At 37.5% G+C, this 22445-nt stretch overlaps 1 protein-coding gene across 5 annotated transcripts in view; it reads left to right on the top strand.

The window, feature by feature from the left end:
• TRAPPC9 (trafficking protein particle complex 9) overlaps positions 1 to 22445 on the top strand; it is a 444786-nt gene that overhangs the window by 72265 nt on the left and 350076 nt on the right. For all 5 annotated transcript variants that reach the window (XM_015618282.1, XM_015618287.2, XM_015618284.2 and 2 more), the window contains one exon: positions 6634 to 6758. In XM_015618282.1, the coding sequence (XP_015473768.1) occupies positions 6634 to 6758 (125 nt within the window). The remainder of the gene's footprint in view (positions 1 to 6633; positions 6759 to 22445) is intronic.

The raw sequence follows: 22445 nt of genomic DNA, 5'->3' as shown, positions 1-22445 counted from the left end.
ATTTTCCTTACAATCATGGGGTAATACACCATTTATCATTTGCTTTTTTGACTGTTGCTGAACACTGATTTGGGAGATTCATGAATGTGTTAACCACAACTCCATGATCCTGCTTCTCAATGGAAATAGTATGCTGAGAACTTCTTATTCCATGTGTAGTTTTAGGACGATTTTCCCCCATTAATTTATGCTGAATTTTAACATCTTACTGGGTGTTGGTCTTTTGTCTCAGGTAACAAAGGACAGGAGGAAATGGGCTCGAGTTGCACCAGGGGATGTTCAGATTGGATTATGGGAAACATTCTTCACTGACATGGTTGGAAAACATTGGAACAGGCTCCCCAGGGTGGTGGTGGAATCAGCAGCCCTGAAAGCATTCCAAAAAATGTGTGGATGTGGCACTTGGGGACATGGTTTAATGGTGAACATGGTGGTGCTGCTGGGCTGAGAGTTGAACAACGATGATCTTAGAGGTTTTTTCCAATCTTAACAATTCTGTGTTTCTATGTCTTAAAGCCCATTGACCAAGATTTGGGAGATCCATGCAGGGAGAATGATGTTTGCTACAAAAATCTCAGTGATATTTTTGCTCTCTTGTCCCTCAGCTGGATGTTTCAGGGTTCCTCCTCTGGCTGGGAAGTTCAGCATGGGCATTTAATTTCATTCTGAGGTTGTTACACTGAGTGAGGCAGGGGGAAGTGCTTGATCTGCTTCGTACAATCAGCTGCAAGGACCTGAAGCAGTGAGATCTCTGTCACCTGTTAGGGTGACTAAAAAGGTCAACAGGATATTCACATTATGAGCATAATGAATTTCCCTTTCCAGCTATTATACTGCAATTTCTGAAATTCAGCATTTCCCTGACACTAAATGGGGTAAGAATAATAGCTCCTCTTTCTGGATTATATTTATACGGACTAGTTTGAGGCTTTTAAAAAAGCTCCTGTTACATGGGGACAGTGTTTTTCAAAGTTAATGAATTAATTTACAATGAGTACTTCATTATGTAGCATGTTAGTGTTCATTTATTCCCTGTATAGGGAACCTAAAGACAAGTGTCAGAATATTTAAATTCATAAACTCATCAAAGGAACTAATTAATTACATGTTGAGAGAGAAGCAAATCTCTGCCTTAAGTCTCTTCTTTTCCTTCTCTAGGGTGAAAAAGGTTGCAGAGAAATAATAGCATATTTCTAGAAGCACTAATCTTGAATATTTTTTAACATTGGTATGCAAGACCAGTGCATTTTTCATACTGCCTTTGTTGTTTTTCTGTTTTAATGGCCAGATTTTATCTACTTCAAAATGTCCCTGTACTTACATAGTGTACAGACAAAGCATTTTTTTTTGTTGTAATGATACCTGGTTTGGAATTTAAATGTTCTCTTGACAATTCTTCCAAGAAACTAAGTGAGTCTGGAGGACTCTATTAGGATAATGGTATCACTGATGATGATGATGAGGTCCTCAGAGATATTTCAGTATTATTTCCATGTTACTCTGCTTGGTAGCCTTTATAACATTTAATCATTCTGAGTATTCTTTTTAAGTGACTTAATTTCTAAGAAGGTTTTTTTTTTTTTTTTATTTTATTTTTAATCCCTGCAGTTTGAAGATGTCAGTTTGGTTGTATTGGTAAAATCAGTAAATGAGTTATTTTTCTTTTGTTCTGTTTTTTTTTAATACAGATGCTTTTGTGTCCTCCATAAATTCATCACTCTGTAACGTTAAAAAATATTCTTAATTTTTTGAGAGCTACAGAATTCTTCTTGAATTCCAGCTTTAGTACATATGGAAGATAAGCTGCCCTTTTCTCTTCTCAGTCCACTTTAAACCAGATAAGTTATCTTGTCTCATGATTTGACTAATGTAGGGTGGGATATTTTTGACAGTATGTAAGTGCCATAATACTTCAGCCTATAGAAGTTGTACCAGCCACTACACAAATACACAGAGAGCTGGTGTTTCAGACCCCAAATCTTTACAATGTAAATAGCTAAGACAGACATGAGGCAAATAACAATAAATTGATTATTGGCACACACAGGCCAATAAACCTGTTATGCTGTTCCTTTGCTGAGGCACTTAATTTTAGTATCTAATGTAATCTGCATACATAATCTCTAGTGTTTGTTATGAACTTTACACTTCATTTGTTCTCCTTCATTGCATTCACCCTTATTGTAAATTTATCTTCCAGTTTTAGTTCAGTTCAACACGCTCAGGACATAACTGCTTACTTACAGTGCATTTGTTATTGTTCATTATTGTCTTCAAAGGTAATGGGGTTTTAAAAAACTGCTCAAGTCTGGTACATGTTGGCTGTGCCCTGTTCTTGGGAGCCAGAGAGCTGCTGCATTCCCAGGAACTTGGCCTGGAGTCCCTCCTATCATGGTCCTGAGCACATTTCTGAGAGAGGGAGGAGGAGCTGCATCTCAGTGTTCATCTGAAGTGTGAAGGATGGATTATATTGCCTCAAATTCTGTGTATTCTAGTGTTATTCTGCTCTTTCTTGCTGCACACAGCAAAATTTCTAGAATTCTTCACGCTTCATGAGAATACAGTTCTCTTTCTAAGGGAAAGAAAAAAAAAAACATTCAAGTTCAGCAAGCAGATTCTGTCTCCTGCCTCGTTTTTTTCTATTTTTTCCACATGTTTAAAGTACTTTAAAGCTGCTACAGTGTTTGTATGAGATGCTGCCTACCAAGAGGTTTTTGTTTTGAAATTTCAATCAGGCAAGAATTGACAAAATAAACAAGTGGGTTGAGGTAGCATTTAGTTTTCATATGTTACAATCAAGCTGTGTACTTCCCAAAAACTCTATGATTCTATGACATAGCATCATAGAATAGTTTGGATTGGAAGGGACCTTAAAAATCATCTGATTCCACCCCCTACCATGGGCAGGGACACCTTCCCCTATCCCAGGTTGCTCCAAGTCCTGTCCAGCCTGGCTTTGAACACCCTTCCAGGGATGGGGCATCCACAGCTTCTCTGGGCAGCCTGTGCCAGGGCCTCACCACCCTCTAGATAAAGGATTTCTCCTTGTCAGTTTGATGCCATCCCTTCCCTTATCCTGTCACTCCATGGCTTTTTTCCCTCTCCAGCTCTCTAAGACTCCTTTTAGGAACTGGAAGGGGCTCTAGGTTTTCTCTGGAGTTTTCTCCAGACTGCACAGCTCCAGCTCTCCCAGCCTGTCTCCAGACCAGAGGCATCCCAGCCCTTTGATCATCTTTGATGCCTCCTTTGGAATTGGTCCAGCAGCTCCACATCCTTTCGGTGTTGGGAACCCCAGAGCTGGACAAATCACTCCATGGAGGATCTCCCTAGAGCAGAGGGGCAGAATCCCCCAAGAAGCATCCCTGGGCTGCAGGAGGGGACTGTGCTCTGGGCCAGCAGCCCCTCCTGCCCTCCCTGGAATGGGCTGCCCAGGGTGGTGGTGGAGTCACCATCCCTGGAGGTGTTTCAGGAAAGACTGGACATGGCACTCAGGGCTCTGGTCTGATTGACGTGGTGATGTCTGGTCGTAGGTTGGACTTGATGATCTCTGAGGCCTTTTCCAATGTAAATGATTCTGGGATTCCTCCTCCTCCTCCTGCTACTCTTGGGGTCTCTGTGCTGCTGTTCAGGAAGCTGCAGGAAGCAGATCTGCACTGCTGTTGGATTGTATGATTTCCAGGATTCTCCTGGAAAGAAGCAGCACTTCAGCCTAAAACCTTCCACTGTTTGCATCTCGTGTGACATCAAACTGCCTGGATGCTGCCTCAGAATCTGAACCTTTGTGGTTTCCTGCTGTCAGTGGAACAGTTTTTAAGTGTTTCCTTGCTGTGGAGTTTGAGACTTTTTTTGTTAAAAAGTGGATCTGTTTTTGTCCTCTGGATCAGGCCAGTGATCCTTGCACAGTGTGACATGGGACAGGAGCTGTCCCATGCCACCTCTTCCTTCTGTGCTCAGTTAACACATTGTAAATCTACAGGTTTAACTCCCTGAATGCACTTTCCCTCATACAAGTAAGAAATTTTGTGGGATTCTTCTGTGCAGTGTGCTTGGAAAGTGGCTAATGAAGTTAAATTGACAATTTACTTAACATTTGACAGGAGAGAGGAAATGCTGGTAAGAGATTTTGCTCTGTTGTGACAGCAGTGACTGGGATGTTGGAAAGGCAAGCTGTGTTTTTGCAGTTACCATGGAAAAATGTTGGTCATATGCTGTTACCATGGAAATATTCAGTGTGGATTGTTGAAATTAGGAAAATTTCTGGACAGAGTAGAAAGACAATTACTCTTTTTATAGTACAAGGCTGCTTAGGATGTTTGACAGTAGGGATTGACAAAACAAAACTGTGGAGGATTTAGCATCTTCATCTCTCTAAACTTCATGAGAGAAAATAAAATGTATGAAATCTCAAAAAATATAAGTATCAATAATGTAAAACTTCTGGAGAACTGCTTCATTGGTGATTACTGTTTCCTTCTGCCATCATTAAGTTCTGCAGCCTACCAGGGTTTTTAACAGGATTTTTACCCCATTCTGACTATTTAATGTATTGCAGAGGAGCTGGGCAAGGTCTTTTCCCCCATTGCTGCCTGATCAAAAAACACAAAAAACCAAAATAATTAAAAAAAAAAAAACGGTGGCAGAAAATAATTCTTTTGTCCTCTGACAGAGAACTTGCTTTGAGTAGTCCAGGCTGTGAAGGGCTGAGTCATTTGCAGCATAACAAAGTACCTGGGACTGGCCCTGTGAGAGTACCACAGACTTGAGACAGAAAGTTCAACCACTACCAAGTTGCCTTGGACTTCCCTTTCATCCTGATGTCTCCTTTGCTAGAAGACCTCCTTTTTCAGATACAGATTAGAGTCAAAAATTTCTTCTTTTCAAAGATAATGTTTAAACTATTGTCTTTCCTTCCCCCAAACACTGTAGAGAATAAAAGTAAAATGGGATTTTAAAGGATAAAATAGTTAAGAAAGGCATTAATTGTATCTTTGTGATGTTGTTTTAGGTATTATCTATTCTTCTCTCAAAGAAGTAAACCTCATGCCATATAAAAAGTGGAAAATCTGACTAATGCCATGCAGGTTTTCATACTTCGTTCTTTTCATGTTTTAATTTGCAATTTTATGCACCAGTCAGTGTCAGTTTTTGTTCTAAATATAGAACTAGTGAAAATCATTCATCAGTTGGAGAAGAATATTTTTCCTCAGTTGAAACTTTCCTCAGTTAAAACTTCTAATTTTCATTTTGAAAGAGCAGCTTTCAAAGCCTGTGATCAAATGTAGTTCTGTCTTTCTATCTGTATTTTGTCTCATTCATGGTCCTGCTGCATTGCACGGGCAGGGTGCCCTCACCTCCTGTCCTGCTCTCCCAGGAAACAGGAACTGATAGAACAGGATATTTATTCAGGGCTAAGGTGCATTTTAGAATTACTTAGTGAAGGAAATTGCAAGTAAGGGAATATAGGTATACTCCTTTTGTTTTCTCATTTGGGTACCTGTTAAGTTTAATGAAGCAAAATCCCTTTCATGTTCCATCTTATTCTTATGGTTTCTTCTTTTGTGGAACATATCCTCAACATGTCCAGATTTCAATTCAGGAATATGTTTGAATATTCAGGAGCAATTCAGGAAATATGTTTGGATTTTGTGTAACAAGTTGGTGTTTCCTGTGTGTTCAGCTGTATCTGCTGCTGTACATGATATTTTGCTTGTGTTTGTGGATTGCAGTTGCTCTGCCCAGCATCAAGGAACAAAGTCTTTCTCTTCTTTGGATGTAAATCTAAATAATAACAAATAGTCCAGTCTAGTTTTCCTGTCTGTTAAAGCTTCATGATTTTAATTCTCTTGTTCTTCTAACTCTTTTGACTCAGCAGTAATTTTCACACATTTTAAGTTTGTGCTTAAAGTGGAGCCCTGGTTGGGTTGAGAACCCCAGATATGCTGCAGTGCATTCATTTACCTTCAAGTTACACCTTGCTGGCAGTAACAGACACTGTTAAGTTGTTGTGTTGTCTTCTGCTGTTATCCTATGTGTGCCAGTTCCCAGACTGGGAGTAAGCAGAAAACTGGGGACATTCCTTTCAGGCTATTTCTTAAGCCTTTTTGTTGTCTCTTCCATGGAAACCTTAAGTTTCCGTTCTGCCTCCTTTATAAATGAGAACTATTTTAGCTATTTTTGCATCAGTAGATGTACAAAACATGACATCTCTATTTTCTGTCATCTTCCACAATATATACTTGAAAAAGAAATCCTTGTAGCAGAAATTAATTTAAAGATCCTAAGGAGCTGATAGGGTCACACTGTCATGGAAAACCACACACTTTGATTTTTATTTTAATACTGTAAATGTAAAAACTGATTTTATATTATTAACTCTGATATTTCTGTTGTGATATTTCAAACACAGTTGCCATCCTTCCCATGGTATTCACTGAGTTTTTGATGTGTTCAAGTTTGGTTATTTTTGGTGTCCTGGGAGAAACAGCTAAATAGTCTTTGACTTTTGTTTTTTTGTGTAAAAGGTTAATATCACTTTTTGTGTATTTTCTCTCCCTTTGATAATACAGGTATAAATTAATATTATAAACTTAGTGTTAGATAAGCAGAAGTAATTCTATTTATTCTGTTCCCCAGATGGAATCAGTGTCAGTGGACTCCCACTCTCCAGTCCTTTCCGGCAGGTTGTCAAACCAAGAGTGGAGACCAAACCTCTTAATCCCCAAGAAAGCAGTAAAGTTGGTGATTTCAGTCATGTCAAGGTAAGGGAATGACATCAAAATGAGTAAAACCTGTGTTTTTTTTGTTGTACTGTGCTATGGTTTGTTGTGTGATTAAAAACCAAAGGTTTCCTTGTCTCATAAATATTTCCCTTTGGTTTTCTTTAGCACAGTTTGATGTTCTGTGTTTGGATTGTTGTATTAGAGCCAACAAACAAAAAAGGTGAAGAAAGATCAGGCTATGAGTGGAAATTGAAGAGCTGGCTGTCCCTGTGGTGCACTGGGGGAGCTGTCAGCTCACCTCATGGTGCTTTCTCCTACTATTTACTCTATAGGAAGGTGCTTCTCTGTGAATTCTTGGCTTTCTTGCAGTGAGTTTTTTTTGGTGGTGTTCATACAAGTAATAAAACAGAATAGTTGAGAGAGTCCAAGGAGAAGTAAATAAAAGTAGCAAGGTAGAAGAACAATTGTGTAGGTGGAACAACAGTTGTGTAGGTGGAAACTGCACTGTGCTTACCAAGAGTCTGCTCTGGCCTAAGCTGCTCTTTGCTTTTCTGTGGCAGATCTTACCTGTTGAAGGTGTAATGTTGTTTTGAGCATGAAGTAAGTTTAGTTTCATAATGGCCAGATTTGAAGAAGATATGATTTAAGATGATAATAGGCAAGATTGTAAATAGTGGACTGCAGCACTTCATTGGTTTCTTCCCATCTTCTGGTGAATGTTGTGTTGTGTGCAGCATTTGATACATTCCCTGCACAGATCCGTGTTCTGCATCAGCTCATCCCATCAGGAATTAGAGCGAGTGTTGCACGTGGCAATATTTGGCTTCACGTGTGTTTGGCTGAGAAGCAAACACAGGTTCTGCTTTTCTCATTGACTTGCTTTGCCTGTGAATTTGCTTCCTTCACAGTGAGAATTCCATCTGAGCAATAAACAGGTGAAACTGTTAATTTGTAAATGTGTTTCTTTTGGACCATTAGCACTGCTAATTCATCATCAATTGATTCTGCAGAAAACATGACTAGAGCACAGAAAAGGTGTTAGCAAAATTACTAAAGCCTTTGTGTTTTATGACATAGCAAGGTGTTTCCAAATTGTTTATAAATATAAATCAGCATGATTGAGGAAACAATTTGCTATTTAAGTGAATAAAATGTCCAGCATTAATTTTTAAGTTCAAGGCTTTGTTTAGAATGTCTGACCTATACACACTTTTCAGTGACAGTGGCAAGAGGAGGGTTACTTCAAGATAGGACTAAAAAATCTAGAAATGCAGAACTTTGCACCAAGTGCATGAAGAAAAAGGCATTTTGGTGCACTTTTTGCTTGTCATTCAGTTGTCCTGGCAACCAAGAAATTACAGGTTCCCAATGAGCTATGTGATAGTATTCGAAGGATGTTGGAGGCCTGCAGAAACTTGGTTTTTAACATGTGTAGTAGTGGGAAGGCACATGCTGGATCCTGTTGCCAGGTTTATGGAATAAATTTTGATTTAATTGGTATTTTTTGATGGAACAACCATTCAGATGATCAAAACTATTTTGACTAGAGAATACACATTCCAACAGCATCAAAGAGTTCTTTGCTGAGTAAATGTCTCTGTGTCCCGAGCCTTATGAGCATCACTGCGGTACAGCACCTGTAGCTAGCCTGGAGTTTGTGCCAATTAAACTACTCTGAGCCAATAATTGGACCTGCTTGGATTAAAAATGTCTATGGAGCTCAAAACTATTCAGAGCTATGTTAGAAATGGTTTTTTGATTCGCTGGACTGGCCACATAATTAAGTCTCTATGTACATGGACAGACATAGTGGGTAGTGGGTAAATGACCAGAAAAAATTACCTGTTATAACTGAGGAGATGTATTTGCCTCTTTAGGCAGTCATTCTGTGATAATGTGTATTTCTGCTTGTGACTTCTGTTTTAACACTGTTCTTTAGTAGGAAGCAGCACAGGAACTACAAGTAGCTTAAAATGAAAGCAAGATAAATTCCAAACCATAGAATCAGTGAGTTACTGTAAACAATCCAGTCAATTAGGCATTTAAAGATATAATTAATGCTGTGGTCCAGTTTTCTTGGCTGAGGTTTGAGGAATTTGCTGTAGTTTTGGATTTGAGTCTCACTGTTTTAGACTGGGTATCTTTGACTACATAAATAATATTCATGGTCAAATGCTTTTGCTCAGACATTGCTGTCTGAAATGAAACAAGCTCGGATCCACACGAGAGACGATCCAAGGTTCCCTTTGATACTCAGTCTCAAAATATTTGATATTTATGAACGTTTTTGGGTTCCCTAGAACCTCCTTAAAAGATCCTTGAGTTTCTCCTGTGGCAGCAGAACAAATCTGGGTTTGTGGGCAGTTGGGGATGAGCACTGGGTTACATTTGGTTTATTGCTGTGCCAATTAGAGTGGTTTGACAAGGACTAATGTAAGAAGCAAGTGGGAGTTTTCAAGTTAAGAAGCAACATGGATCTTTAACAATTTGTATGGTGAAAACACTCTGCTGTCACTTATTCATGATTTAACAATAGGTGTCTGGTGTGAATATTCAGGGGTAGTGGTTATTTTTCAATCCTGCATGCTGTGCATAAGCTCATCTTCAAATAAAAGCGAATTTCTGCAAATGGAAGGGAATGTAAATCAATGCTTCTCATGTTGCTGATTCTGAAATGTCCTTGTTCAGATATTTATAAACCTCATACTTAAACCTTCCCTCCCTACTTGTTTGCCTTACAATATTTGTGCTTCAGTCTTGGATATTGCACTTGAGCTTCTCTGCAATCTCTGTTTCCAATTTTGCTGCAGGCTGTCTCCTAATAAACCAGTCACTGGCTTCTGGAAATGACTGTTACAATGAGCTCATAAATTCAGTGTAAAAATTGCTTTATGACCTCATCATAAAGCTTGCTTATACCCTCAAGCTGAATAAAATCTCACGCTGTAATATTATGTTCAGATACTCTTTTGTGCTGTTCAGTGCTGGGTGGTTGGGATGAGCTTTGTCTAAACTCCTTGCTTGTTCCAGGGCACATGAAAGGGTGATTTACCCTGCTTAGGCAACTCAACCTTTCACATTGCTGTGGTGATACTGGTGTGTGGATGTCACTTTTGAGGCTGAACCTGTTACTTTTTGAGTAACATTGCAGTGTGTTTAGACATTCAACTATTCAATGTCTAAATGCAAAAGCTGCAGTGAGAAATTTAGCCAGATGTCTTAATCTCAGCAAACATTGTCAGTTTTAACCTAGGGAATTTTGCATTGCTTTTCATGCTTGGAAGCTGAGATTATGTGGTGTAGTCTAGTTCTTGTCAGATGGAAGAAACACACTGGCACTTCATTCCATTTTCCATATGGACTTGAGCTTTAGAGATCAGACCAACCCAAATGAAATGGAGAACTCTTTTAGCTGGATGATGAAAACTTTGGAATCATATTGTGAGTTTTTTAAAATCTTGTGTTAAGCTGTTAAACACACCCAGTGCTTACTGGCCAGTTGTTTGGCAGACAGGGCTGGTTTATAATTTATAAGGGAATTGGCTGACTTCTTTATTTGTTTTGAGACTTGTTTGTTCAGGAGAATTTCCCTCTGCATCCTGAATGTGAGCTGTAATTCTGGCGATTCAGCTGCAGAAGCTGGAGAGGTTTAAGTACTCTCATAAAACTTCTCTGTTTCTGCACTCTCAGTAAATGGTAGGAAGTGTTAAAATACAGTATGTAGAGCTAATTTAATTTAACACACTGTCTTTAATGTATCTTTTCTGATTTACTCAGCAGTGTATTAAGATGAGATACAGGCCTTAATTGGATTTTTTTCTATTCAGTTCTCAGGCTTTACTCTGCTAATAGGGACAAACTTTATATTGTTGATACTTTAAGCTCTAACTCCTTTTATTCATAAGCCTTGTATCTATTCTAAGTTTAAGCCTTTAAACAGAACAAGTGGGGATTTTTATTTTTTTTTAATTTTTTAAATAATTTTGGGTACTGCTGAAGTTAGAGCGGATGTTAAGTCTGTAGAACACAACTGAAATTTAGATTCCTTTAATTGAAGAAATGTGAATATAGGAATGAGATCTTAGGCACAAATATATCTTCCATTTTAAATGTTGTACTTCCACACTGTCCTATTTTGTAATTCAGTACTATGCTTGTAAATTCTGTGACCCTGAGTTCTCCCTGAGTATTAAACATGTCAAGCCTTATGTTTCTATCTCTTGTTTCCCTAATAACTTTCAAGATGGTAGAAGATAAAAAAAACAACAAAGCTATTTCACTTCCAAATCTGATTTTTATCAAAATAATATATAGATATTATTTTTATAATTGACAGTTTGTGATATGAGTGCCAGAAGGCCACTCACATTTCCTGAAGCCTGCTCAGATTGGAGCTGTGAGCCACATCAACCTTTGCCAGGTCAGCAAAGTGTTTTTTCTTGCCTTCCTGGGCAAGGATTGCAGTTTTCTGTGAGATAAAGTGGATTATAAAAATAGAGCCATTCTGCAAAAACAAGGGAGAGATGGGTTTTTGGCAGTTGGTCCCTGTCTGGCAAAATTTGATTATGATCTGGATCAAAACTGGCAATTTTTGAGCAGTCTGGGTCTAAATGCTTTTAACTTTCCTTCCCTGCCCAGTTCAGCATTGCTTACCTTCCCTTGAGGTCTATAAATAGTTGAGTATTGCACACAATTCCTGCTCACCACTCCTCTTCGTCTCTTCTCCTGTGAATTGTTCTCTCAAGAAGGGAACAGTCTGTTGTGCCCTAGGGAAGGCTGTAATTCAGAACACTAAGAAAATATTTTACAAAAGCTATTCCCTAGAGCCAGGGGTGGAAAAATCTCTTCTACCCCTTGGATTTGGATAAATTAAAATAATTCAGCTTGTCTGGAATTTTACTTTCAATATTATCATAGTAGCATCAGCTATTTCAATGCAATATGTTTTGGAACTTGCTATTTTTCCCATCTTATTTGACATGAAAGAAGGATTAAAAATTTTATAAAGTACTAATAGAAAAAAAAGTGGATAGATTCACTGTCTGCCTGTCAAAAGCTCTGTTTCTGTGGACTTTTTTCATTGCCACTCAGAAAACAAGTGATGATGCCCTGCTTGTACCCAAACAAACCTCTCAACAGGAGTAGCTGCAGGTACCATCTCCTGTGTAAACCACACTTCATCTCTCTCTTGTCTAAAGATGAACAAAGAAAAATGAAATTTGACACCAACACAATAAACAGAGCTTATGAGAACAGCTGGAGGTGGTCACATCCATAATGACATTGTGATAAGAAAGGAGAAAATCTTAATACTGAAGTTGGCTTTTGTAGGAGGGTGTTGGCTGTGTAGAAGGTGAGGGGAGAAAAGGAGAGGAAGTTGACAGGGTTAGAATAATGGAGAAATAATAAAGATGGGATTATGTGAGGACCTACTGAGCTGGAAACTTGAAGTGGAGGGAGAGAGGGTAGGAAGAAACACCTGGAACAGCGTGGTGAAAGTCCAGTCAGCTCTGTAAGAAATTTCCAGAATAATTAGAAACTGAGATGTTTGTGTGAATGCTCTGCTTGCATTGGACAATAAATTTCCTCAAAATGTCCTTCCAGAGGTCAGAGAGCCCCTGCAGCCTGGAGCTCTCAGAATGTAACCTGCTGTGTGTGCCATGGTCAGGTGGCACAAATCCAGAATCCCTTCAGGGTTTTACACATTGATTTTGCACTTGCAAGTTCTTGTGTGTTTAGTTTTTCTCTTTTAATGAGAACAGATGAGGGAGGTCAGACAGGGTTTGGATCAAAGACCACTCTTTATTTCAGGTGCCTTTTTACTTGTTTCTTACCTGTGTACTTTTACAGTGCTTGTGTTGTAGATCCAGACATTTGCTGCTGAAGTTGGTTTCATCCTTGTGCTGCATTTTTACTTAAATATTGCTCATCCTGCATATGATAATGTTTTATTTCCAAATGTTTGATGGAACTTTTTTGAAATTCCATAAATTTTATTGATTTAATAATTTTCTGTGGTCTTTTACCCACAAAACTTAGTGCATTGACAAGTAATGAAGAATGGCTTTACTGCAGGCTGTGCCATAGTTTTTTCTCTCCATTTGAGAATAAATAAATCTGCAAGCAAATTCAGTTTCTTAATATTTCAAATAACTTTTTTTGGTTGAAATATTTTCCTTAATCATAGGGGCAGATCATAGTAAGGCTTGGAGTTTTGTTCTGACTTTTATGCAGCTGGTCAAGGAGATAAAGAGCATCTTGATAAAACAAAAGTAGAATCTTTAGACTATGAATGTTCTGCTTAGCTAGGAGTGGCATTTTTAATAGCTGCTTCCCCCAGGAGTATGAGAAAGAGAATGAAGTTTAGTAATTTATCACTGTGGGGACTTCAGAAGAGTAGGTCAAGTGTGGTGCTTTTGTTCAGAAGGAATGGGAAGTGCAGAATGTGATGGCTGTAATTGATGCCAAGGCATTTTTGAAAGGGCACCTCAGAGTCTGCTTTACCAACTTTGTTTCACTGAGGGAAGTGACTGGAGAATCATCCCAGCAAGCTCCACATTTGCTGATTATGGGTAAACCAGGTTTTTAAATGTCATAGATTGAAAGTTTTTAGTAAGATGGTCTGGAAGAGGGATTGCTTAAGAGAATTTCAATTTATTTACAAGTGTGTTTAAAGCTGTTTAATTTAGTACTAAGAATGTTGATGTGCTAAATTTATCATTGATCAATCAGAGGCTGACTCTTTGTTAGGGGGAGTAGGACAAGAATGACTTCAAAATACTTAAATTTTCAAACAATGAAAATTATCTAAAATTATCAGAAGGAGAGGAAATTCTTTGTAAGATAATGAAAAAAAAATCCTGAGAATTAAATAACTGCAGTTTTTAATATTGAGTTAGATAAAACAGATCCAGCTCGTATTTTGTTGGTCATTTTATGAAATTGGTTTCTGTCTTGTCATTAAATTTCTGATCTTGCTATGTATTGCAGTGACTGATGATGTGAGAGAGTGATGAAACAGGTGATGAAAAAAATGTTATGTGAAGAGGGGAAAGTGTAAGAATTTGAGGGTGTTGATCAAATAGAGTGTTATTTCTTAGATGTTTCTCTGTGATTCATTTAGACTCAATTTGCTGTAGGTGTAATCTTAGAGTAAATTAAATTCCTAATGTTCTTGTGTTTAAATGGAATAAACAGCATGTTCTCTGGTAGTAGAAGATCAAAAGTACTATGAATATTACATTGGGAAATCGATCCTTTGCACTGGTGCATGTTATTATTGTGTGGAGTATTTTCTGTACCACTTAGAGGTGTGTAGTTTGATGATACATTAGTATAAATATTACTGTTAAGTGACTTGGATGTGCTTCATCTGTCTGTAGTTATTAAATACAGTGAGCATAATACATCACACTTGGCAGATTGGTAAGAATGGGGAACTCAGAATGACTTGCTAATTTTAAACCTGGGGCTCTTAAAATATTATTGGTTTAACTGAAATAGGTCTGAGAAGAGAAAAATATAAATGACAAGAAGCAATTAGAATACATATTTTGTAATAAAGTTAATCTCTGGAGCAAGGAAGCTTCTAGATTGCATAATGCCAGTATCTAATGTGTCTAAATTCTATCAAGTTTACTTTCAAATGGTTATATCTTTGTATCAAATGCCCAGCAAGGTGAGCAGTCCATTTCAGTAACTTTCTTGAATAATTCCATAAAATCCCACTCATTTTTGAATTTTGAACTCACTCATTTTTGGTTAGACACTGTGCAAATGCAAGTAGTATTTTTATTGCAAGTCACAGATAATTATTACTGCTGCCATTTGATACAGCAGCTGACAGTCCAGAACGAGGAATAAGTTACTTGTCCCAGGATCACACAAGATGTACAGTTGGGAATATGGTCAAAATAACCACCAAAAGCTCCATCCTATGAAGAGGATGAGAAACAGGTGATGTAATCTTGTTTCTTAAGAATATGAAAAAGTAATCTGAAATCCTGCATTCTTCACTGCTGGAGAAATTCAACATAAGGTTTTCAAGGTTCTTTCCCTAGAACCTTGATCTTTTACCAAAAGCCATTTCTGGATTTTGCCCCTTTCATGGTGCTTGTGCCTATGGGCAGCTGTCTGTATCTTTTTGTTTTTCCATGTTATTCTTCATTTGTTTTTCCACCTTTTGTTGGTCAGTGCAGTGCTGTTGGCAATCCACATCTTCTCCCTGAGCTTATTTCTTTGCTTGGTTATCACCTGTAAACTATAGGTGCTCCAGGCTAGAAAAATGAGGAGAATAGCTACAAATGGAGAGCAAATGAGCTGAATTATAAAACAGATGGAACGTGATCCAGATGCTGGGAATCTATTCTTGTAGCCTTGATGGAAAACTTCCTACTGATACATTTACCTCTGAGGTTTCAGCATCAAGCCAAGAACTCTGAGCTGAAGCAGGCATTTTTGGAAGTTAGCCAACTTTATGGAAATATTTTAGTGGCAGAAAACTTTTTCCATCCTTACAGCAGTTCCTGTAATGGTGAAATAGCCCTTTAAAAGTGCATTTTACCATTAGCTCTAATTCATCTTACCTTTAACTTCCACCATTGGGTTTTAAAATAATAAAGAGCCTTCTTCCCTAGGTATCTTTTTTTCTCTACTTATTGTAAATGAGATAATGTGGGACCAATTATTTTTAGAATTTTATTCAGAACTTTTGTGTATGACAGAAATTCTGAAGGAAGGAGGACACTGCTTTTCCTTCACTATTATACAGCTCAGTGATGATTGGCCCCAAAGTGCTGCTTTTGCTCTTGAAGCTGTATTTCTGTAAAGTTTTAAAGTTTTATGAATTATAATGAACATTTTTTTAATGTTTCAGTTTTGAAACTGACCTTTTGGGTTTCCTTTGTGGTGGTACTGTCATGCAGTCATGTTCATCATGACAAATTTTCTACCAGAAAAGAAGTAAAATAGTTGGAATTGAAACTGTTCTTTGTACTTGGTGTCCAAGTGTGGGTTATGATCTCCAAGTCTGGATGGAATGGAGTTGAAATTGAGGGTGATTGTTAGATTTTTAACTGAAAAATTAATAAAAGTAGAAATAATTTTATTGTCATGTTCTATACCACTTCCGTGAATATTCCTGGGAATGATTGTTGTTCAAATTAAGAGATGTGATTTGAGGAAAAGCAAAAGCTGTCCCCAGATCTGAGCAGTTATAACCCTGTATTTTACTAATAACTTTGAATAGTAACTTTGCCTATGATTTCTGTGGAGTAGAAATACTCAATCCCCTGCAAAACCCAAACAATCCAATCCTCAGATGTTTGTGCAGTGGCAGCTCTGCCCACCTCACCTCCTTTGCGACTGCCACTTGCTTTGAAAAGTCCCTGATGGAAAAGGTAACACAATGAGCCTGTGGACATTCTCTCTTTATTGACTGTACACAGGGGACCTTGTTTCCCCCTGAAAATCTGAATTTGTGACATAACTGTGTGCAAAACAACATGTTTTCTGCGCTCTGCAGTGCCAGGCTAAATCCTGCTGGGCTGTGTGTTCATCACACCAGGCTCTCTTAGATGGCTGTGTTGAATCTCCTAAGGAACAAGAAGACATAAATAAGGGTATTTATATTTCAGGAACAAACATTTAGGGAATATTGGCTGAAAGAGAAAAGGAGGAAGAATTCAAGCCAAATTAATCGACTTAATAATTTTGCTTTAAGAAATAAAAGCGTTCTGGACAAAATTTATAGATGTTTCTCTAATGTGCATTATCATAATATCCAGCTCACTCCAGTAAGGAATGAATGGAAAATAATATCACAAGGACAACCTGACAGCAGGAATCTCAAATAGCTCTGCTTGCCCATAACTTCTGATTGCTGCTGTCCAGCAGTGACAGTGACTGAGTATTACTTGTCTTTCCCTTTATATTTTGTCAGTGACAGGAGACATGGCCCAGATCAGTTCTGATGCCTGCAGAGTATCTCCCATGCACAAAGAATGTCAGGAAGACCAAGGTCTGTGTCATTGCTTTTCCTCCTCTGGAACACTGACACCTTTCTACTTTTGTCTAGAATTTTTTTTTTAATATAATTAGCTCTTTGAAGCTTTTTTGCTTTTTTTTTTTTTTTTTTTTCCCCTTGGTTTTTGTTTTTGTCTCTTCTCATCTCTCATAGTATTTTCTACTCACTGTTGCTTTGCCATGTACAAAATCCTGCCTGGCTTTTTCAGGAATCTTGCCATCTGTTGAGTACCTTGTACCAGCCTAACGTGTGAAAGTCTGTAAGGCTCAGCTCATGCTCTCTTTTCCTCGTTTGTTCAGCTCACAGGCTTGAGTCTTACTCAGAAAGAAAATCAAACTATGACCATCAGGCTTTTTAAGGATATGTAGAAGAACATCAAATGGGGATAGAAGTCTGTCTATGATTCTGACTGTGGTACATTTTCATTTTGCATCTTAATTTTTACCTTCCTTCCCCAGAGCAACAGAATCTCCCTATTTCAAAAACCTCACAGTGTGTATTAGGAAAATATTTCTTCACTGAAAGAGTTGTTAAATAGTGGAAGGGACTGCCCAGGGAGCTGGGGGAGTCACTGTCCCTGGAAGTGTTCAAAAAAACAACTGGATGTGGCATTTTGTGGTGCTTTTTAATGGACATGGTGATATTTGGTCAAAGGTTGGACTTGATGATCTCTGGAACTGATAATTCTGTGATTCTTATCTGGCTCATGTCTCTCCTAAAAAGAACTAAAAAGTAGAAACTTGTGCAGTTGTCTCAGTGACTGAAGGTTTAATTGCCTTCAGGAGAGTTAGAAGGTCTTTCTGTGTATTTCAGGAGAGAAAGAACTGCTCAGTCACTGCTCCCTGTGCTTTCCCAGCAGAGCCTGAATTTTATAGAAGCAAAACTTGCTTTTGGATGTCAAAACCTGCAGGTTACAGGATTAGGAAAACAATGGAAAATGTCCTTTGTAAAACTGGTTTCTAACACAAGGAAAGCTTTTTCTTTTGAAGGAGTTTAAAAATTCAGAATGCAGCAAGCAAAGTGAGGAGCTGTTCATCCTTTATGCACAAATGGTTAAATTTTCCAGAACAGTGAAACAGTTCATTAAAATTTTGCCAGCCAGTCTGAAGAACTGGCCTTGGACTAACCTAAAGAAATATGCTGGACTGGCTCTGGAGCAGTGTGTAGTGCTGCAGCACAGTTTCTCAGCTTCTCTAACATCTTTTCTTTCCCCCCTTTTTTTTCCCCTTGCTGTATTCCTTTGAAGGAAGGTACAGATTATTTTGATCATTTAGTTCCTGTGTTTTAAAAATGTATTCCTTTACATTTGCGTGGTTACCTGTTTGGAGCTGTGGTGGGCGTTATATTTTTCCAACCCTTAAAAATAAGCCTTGAATTTTAGCTCATCACCCAGGATAAACTGAAATTTTCCATACTTCTCTCTCTGCATGACCAGCTTGCTGGTTTGCATTTTCCTGCTGTTTTATGAATTGGGAAAATCTTAAAGAATAGCAGCAGGCTTGAAACAGTGTTTTCCACGTTAGGCTCTGTGTAGTGCGAATGAATTTCCTCGCAGGTTTGTCTGTGGGTTTTGTTCAGGCTCTGTTTGATTTGAACGCAATTAAATGAAAAACAGACACTAAAGGTTTAGAGTTTCTCTGCAGTGTTTAATATTCGGGGAGTAGGTTCAGACTCTGGAGTGGTGGCTCTGAAGTGATGGAGAAGATCAAATGTGGAGTTTCAATATTTCAATTTTTAACCTGAACACCAGGTTCTGAGCTTTTTCTAGGGGATTCTAAATTGAAAGGAGTATGGATTGAGTCAAGCCAACTGTTAAATGAATTTAAGGTGAAGAGATGATGAATATCTGTATGTCTGTTTTCTGTAATACATTATTTATATGTAAATACTTTTTTTTTTTTTTTTTTAATTAAGAGACAGAGTGACCAAAATTGCCAAGACAGGAAGAGTAAGAAAGGCTGTTTTGGTTGTTGTCACACAAATTTGACAATAGCTGAGGTTTTTCTCCATTTGACTCCAGGGCATACACAATTCCTAATTCGAGTAATGCATTATCTGTGATGAGGCAAAAATACACCTTTTTTTTGTGAACTAACACTATCAGGATGATTGTTTTTATCTCCTCTTTGTAGTCAATAGTAGTCCTGTGTACCTGTCCTTGCTTTAGCTCAGTAGCAATCAGTGGGAATAACTAAGGCTACAAAGAAAAGAAAGAGGAAAAACTCTGAAATCTGAATATTGCCTTTTCCTTTATGTCTTGTGATAATGTCCAAGTTCTTTAAAATAGTTGTGATTGCTGCTGGTAGTTTTTTTCCCCCCCCTCCTGTCTCAGGAATTTCTCTAATTGCCTGCCAGTGCCACTTCTTCGGGTCTTTCTATCAGCTTATGTTCATATAATTTTTTACAGATTGCTACCCTGCATCTTTAATGAGTATTCTGAGCACAAAGTGAAAACAAATCTATGACCTCCTAGAAGGAATTAAGATTTTTTTTTCTGCAGCTAGAGGTTTTAAGCAGTAATATAAACAAAATTATTTAGCTGCAAATAAACAGAAGAGAATTGTCAACATTCCCCCTGTTGATTGCATTGCTTCCCTTGCTTCCTTCTGAGAAGGTTTGTGCTTTTCCTTTACTTTTTCACTTGAGGACTTAGAAGAAGGAGTTAAGGCTCTGACACTTCTGTAGTTCTGTATGGCTGCTGTGATTACAATGTGCTGTTAAAAATGTCAGCAGTGTCCCTGTGGGTGACTGTGCCCAGCCGTGTCACAGGACCTCTCCAAGCCGGATCTTGCTGGAATCGTTCTTGGAAATGTAGGGATGCACCTGTTCTGAAATTAATTCAAGAGGACATTTCAGTATTGTGGCAGTCTTGGCAAGTGGTAAATGTGTTAATCCTTATGTCCTACCCATACTTGTGTGTTATTTGGATAAAATTCAGCTTAAATTATCACAGCATCCCAGCAACTTCTGGTGGTTGCTTTTTTTCCTTTTCCTCCTTTTTTTTTTTTCTTCCTTTCTGAATTCGGAACCTTCTTTTAAAGAAATCTGATTGAAAGTTAAGCCTTTTATTTAATATGCCACTGAATTGAAATTTCTCCACATTTCCTCACAGAGAGTTTAATTTTAAATAGATTTTTATTTTCCATTAATATATGGTTTAAGTTAAAGCTGAGTTAAATAATTAGTGACTGCTAGAGAATGCATGTGTAAATTAACTTTTTACTTGCAAGTTATTCATGAGTGAGAATTTATGATATTTACAGAAATTAAATCTTATGGGATACTTAAATTCCCTATGATTTATAACCTGAAGTTTGCCTGTCCTACCACCAACTCGTGATGGGTTTTGAAGAGAGACTAGAAAATTACTGTTGAAAATTAAAAAGATTTGTTGCCTGCATGGAATTGGACATTATTTAAATTAAGAAATTGCAGTGTAATCTAAACAGGAATTCCTAATCTGAAATTAATATTTTTGAAGAATGGAATTTAGACATGGTGTAAACACGATTCCCTCCTCTTAGTTAAATACCACAAGGTAGATTGTACTGTGAATGGTAAACAAATGTCATAAATACATGCAAATGTTTCATCTGGATGATTTCTTAATATTCTGTGGAAGGTAGTTTATTTTTATATCGTACATAGTGGATTGTGTATTTTAAATAAAATGGCTTGTGTGTTTGTGTGTTGGAGGTTTGTCCTACGAAATGATGGGCAAAACTCCAGAAATACCAGTAAAGAGAGATCTTCTTCAGCAGTCACATTTATGTTTCTATTGGAAGTACTTGATCTGTTTGGTCTTGAATATCATTAATGCAAAGGACTGAAATTACTGGTTTTAAGGCCTTTATTTGTTTCTACATTTCTAAGATTTCAAAGATTGCACTAAACCAATATTGGAGAATATTCAGACTTCATAATAAGGAAAAGTGTTCAAAAAGATAATTTTTCTTAAATTCCATTACATAAAAGAATTGAAATATCCTCATTTATTTATTACCCAGGCTAAGCCTGTTAGTCCGAGTAGTCCACATTTAGTGATACCCCTTAGTTACTGAAATGTTTATAAAGATATTTATTATAAAAATGCAGCAACAGAGTTTGCAGGAAGAAAACCCCAAAGCAAGCAAGGCTTTGTGAGCACACAGGAAATAGGTTTGAGTGAGTACAAATGTTTAGGTGTGTAGCAGAGACAAGAAGCTGCTCATTTTGGGGAATATTACTGAAGGGTACCTGGTTACTAAGATGAGGTGGGTGCTTCATGTAGCCTTCATGTTCTCCTGTTGTGTCTCTTCTTTTTTTCCTATCTGATTCCATGCTGTATTCCCTGGAAAACTGGATATTCATAAAATATATATATTGATGCTTTTCGTATTCTAATCCATGGCTTAGGTTTTGAGCAGCATAAGCTACAAGTAACTTGGAAACTGCAAGATAAAATTAATTCATTCAGCATTATGAAACACAATTTAAACTGATTAATGCTAGTTAAGATAGTATATAAACATGGAGATTAAAAAAAAAGAGAACTATAACTTCAGCAGTATGAAAAACAATTTTAAACTGAATAATGACAGTTAAAATTGTATACAAGTAGGTAGATTTAAAAAAAGAAAAATAGAACTTGCTTTTGTAAATGAAACTGAAGATATTTCAGTCTTACTTGATTTATATTTAGAAAAAAAATACCGTGACTGTTCTGCTTTCAGCTGTCATTTTTGTCAGTTCTTAATTTACTTCTTTCCAAACAAGTTTACAAATTTGTTCATTTAAAATGGAAAGTTGACTGCTGCTGTTTCTGTTTAACACATGCCTGAAAATGTGCTACTTTTGAGGATGCTTCTTTAGGTGAAAACTGAAGTCAAGAATTTGAGCCTGTTTACTTTCAGAAATCTGTTTCAATTACTACCTGACTGCATCTTCCAGTGTTCCTGTTTGATTTTAACTTAATATTGGATTTAAAACCAGCAACTATTATTTGTTTAATATGAATGTGGGGGTGTTTTATTTCCAGAGTAAGAGATTGCACGGACGTTTGTACATATAGTCGTTGAAAAATTCTTCTCACTTTCTCCTGGGAAGTTCTGAAAACCTCAATGAAACCTCACCCCGTTGGAGTTCTGTGAACTGTATTTTTACCCCAAGGTTCTGTGCTGAATTTTCTAATTATGAAAGGGGACATGATAGGTAGTGGTTGAGATGTCATAGTTTGAATGAAATTTTGTAACTTCCTCTTTTCAAGAGGAGATTTCTTGTTACAACAAGCCGTTAATGCCAGGCATGAATAGGCTGGTAATAGGGCACTTGCTTGGAGTGCTTCAGTTTGATTTGAGCAGGAAAGGCATTTTGAATAGATTTTTCACTTATTATAAAAGTGCACTTTAAAGGTTGGCTTTTGTTAACTGTTCTTTCTTGACATAAATATTTCTGAGAACTGCAGAAGACCCAGAATCTTAACACAGTAATTTTGGGTCAAAAGTCTCCTTTTCAAGACCTTAGCCCAGTTCAGGGCAGTATGCTCTCTTTGCTTTGCATTGTAGTGTGGTTGTTCAGTGCCGTTTTTCATCCAAGAACTTCAGGGTTAAAGTTCTGAGTAAGAAAAAATGGAAAGATATTTTTCAGCAGCAAACTGTGTTGTTGTAGCTGTGTTATCATCATTCTGTTTTTCCTGAGTGAACTGCAGCATTCCTGTGGCATTT

The sequence above is a fragment of the Parus major genome, chromosome 2, assembly GCF_001522545.3.
Source record: "Parus major isolate Abel chromosome 2, Parus_major1.1, whole genome shotgun sequence".
NCBI lineage: Eukaryota > Metazoa > Chordata > Aves > Passeriformes > Paridae > Parus > Parus major.
This window is presented reverse-complemented; position numbering and strand designations above follow the sequence as displayed.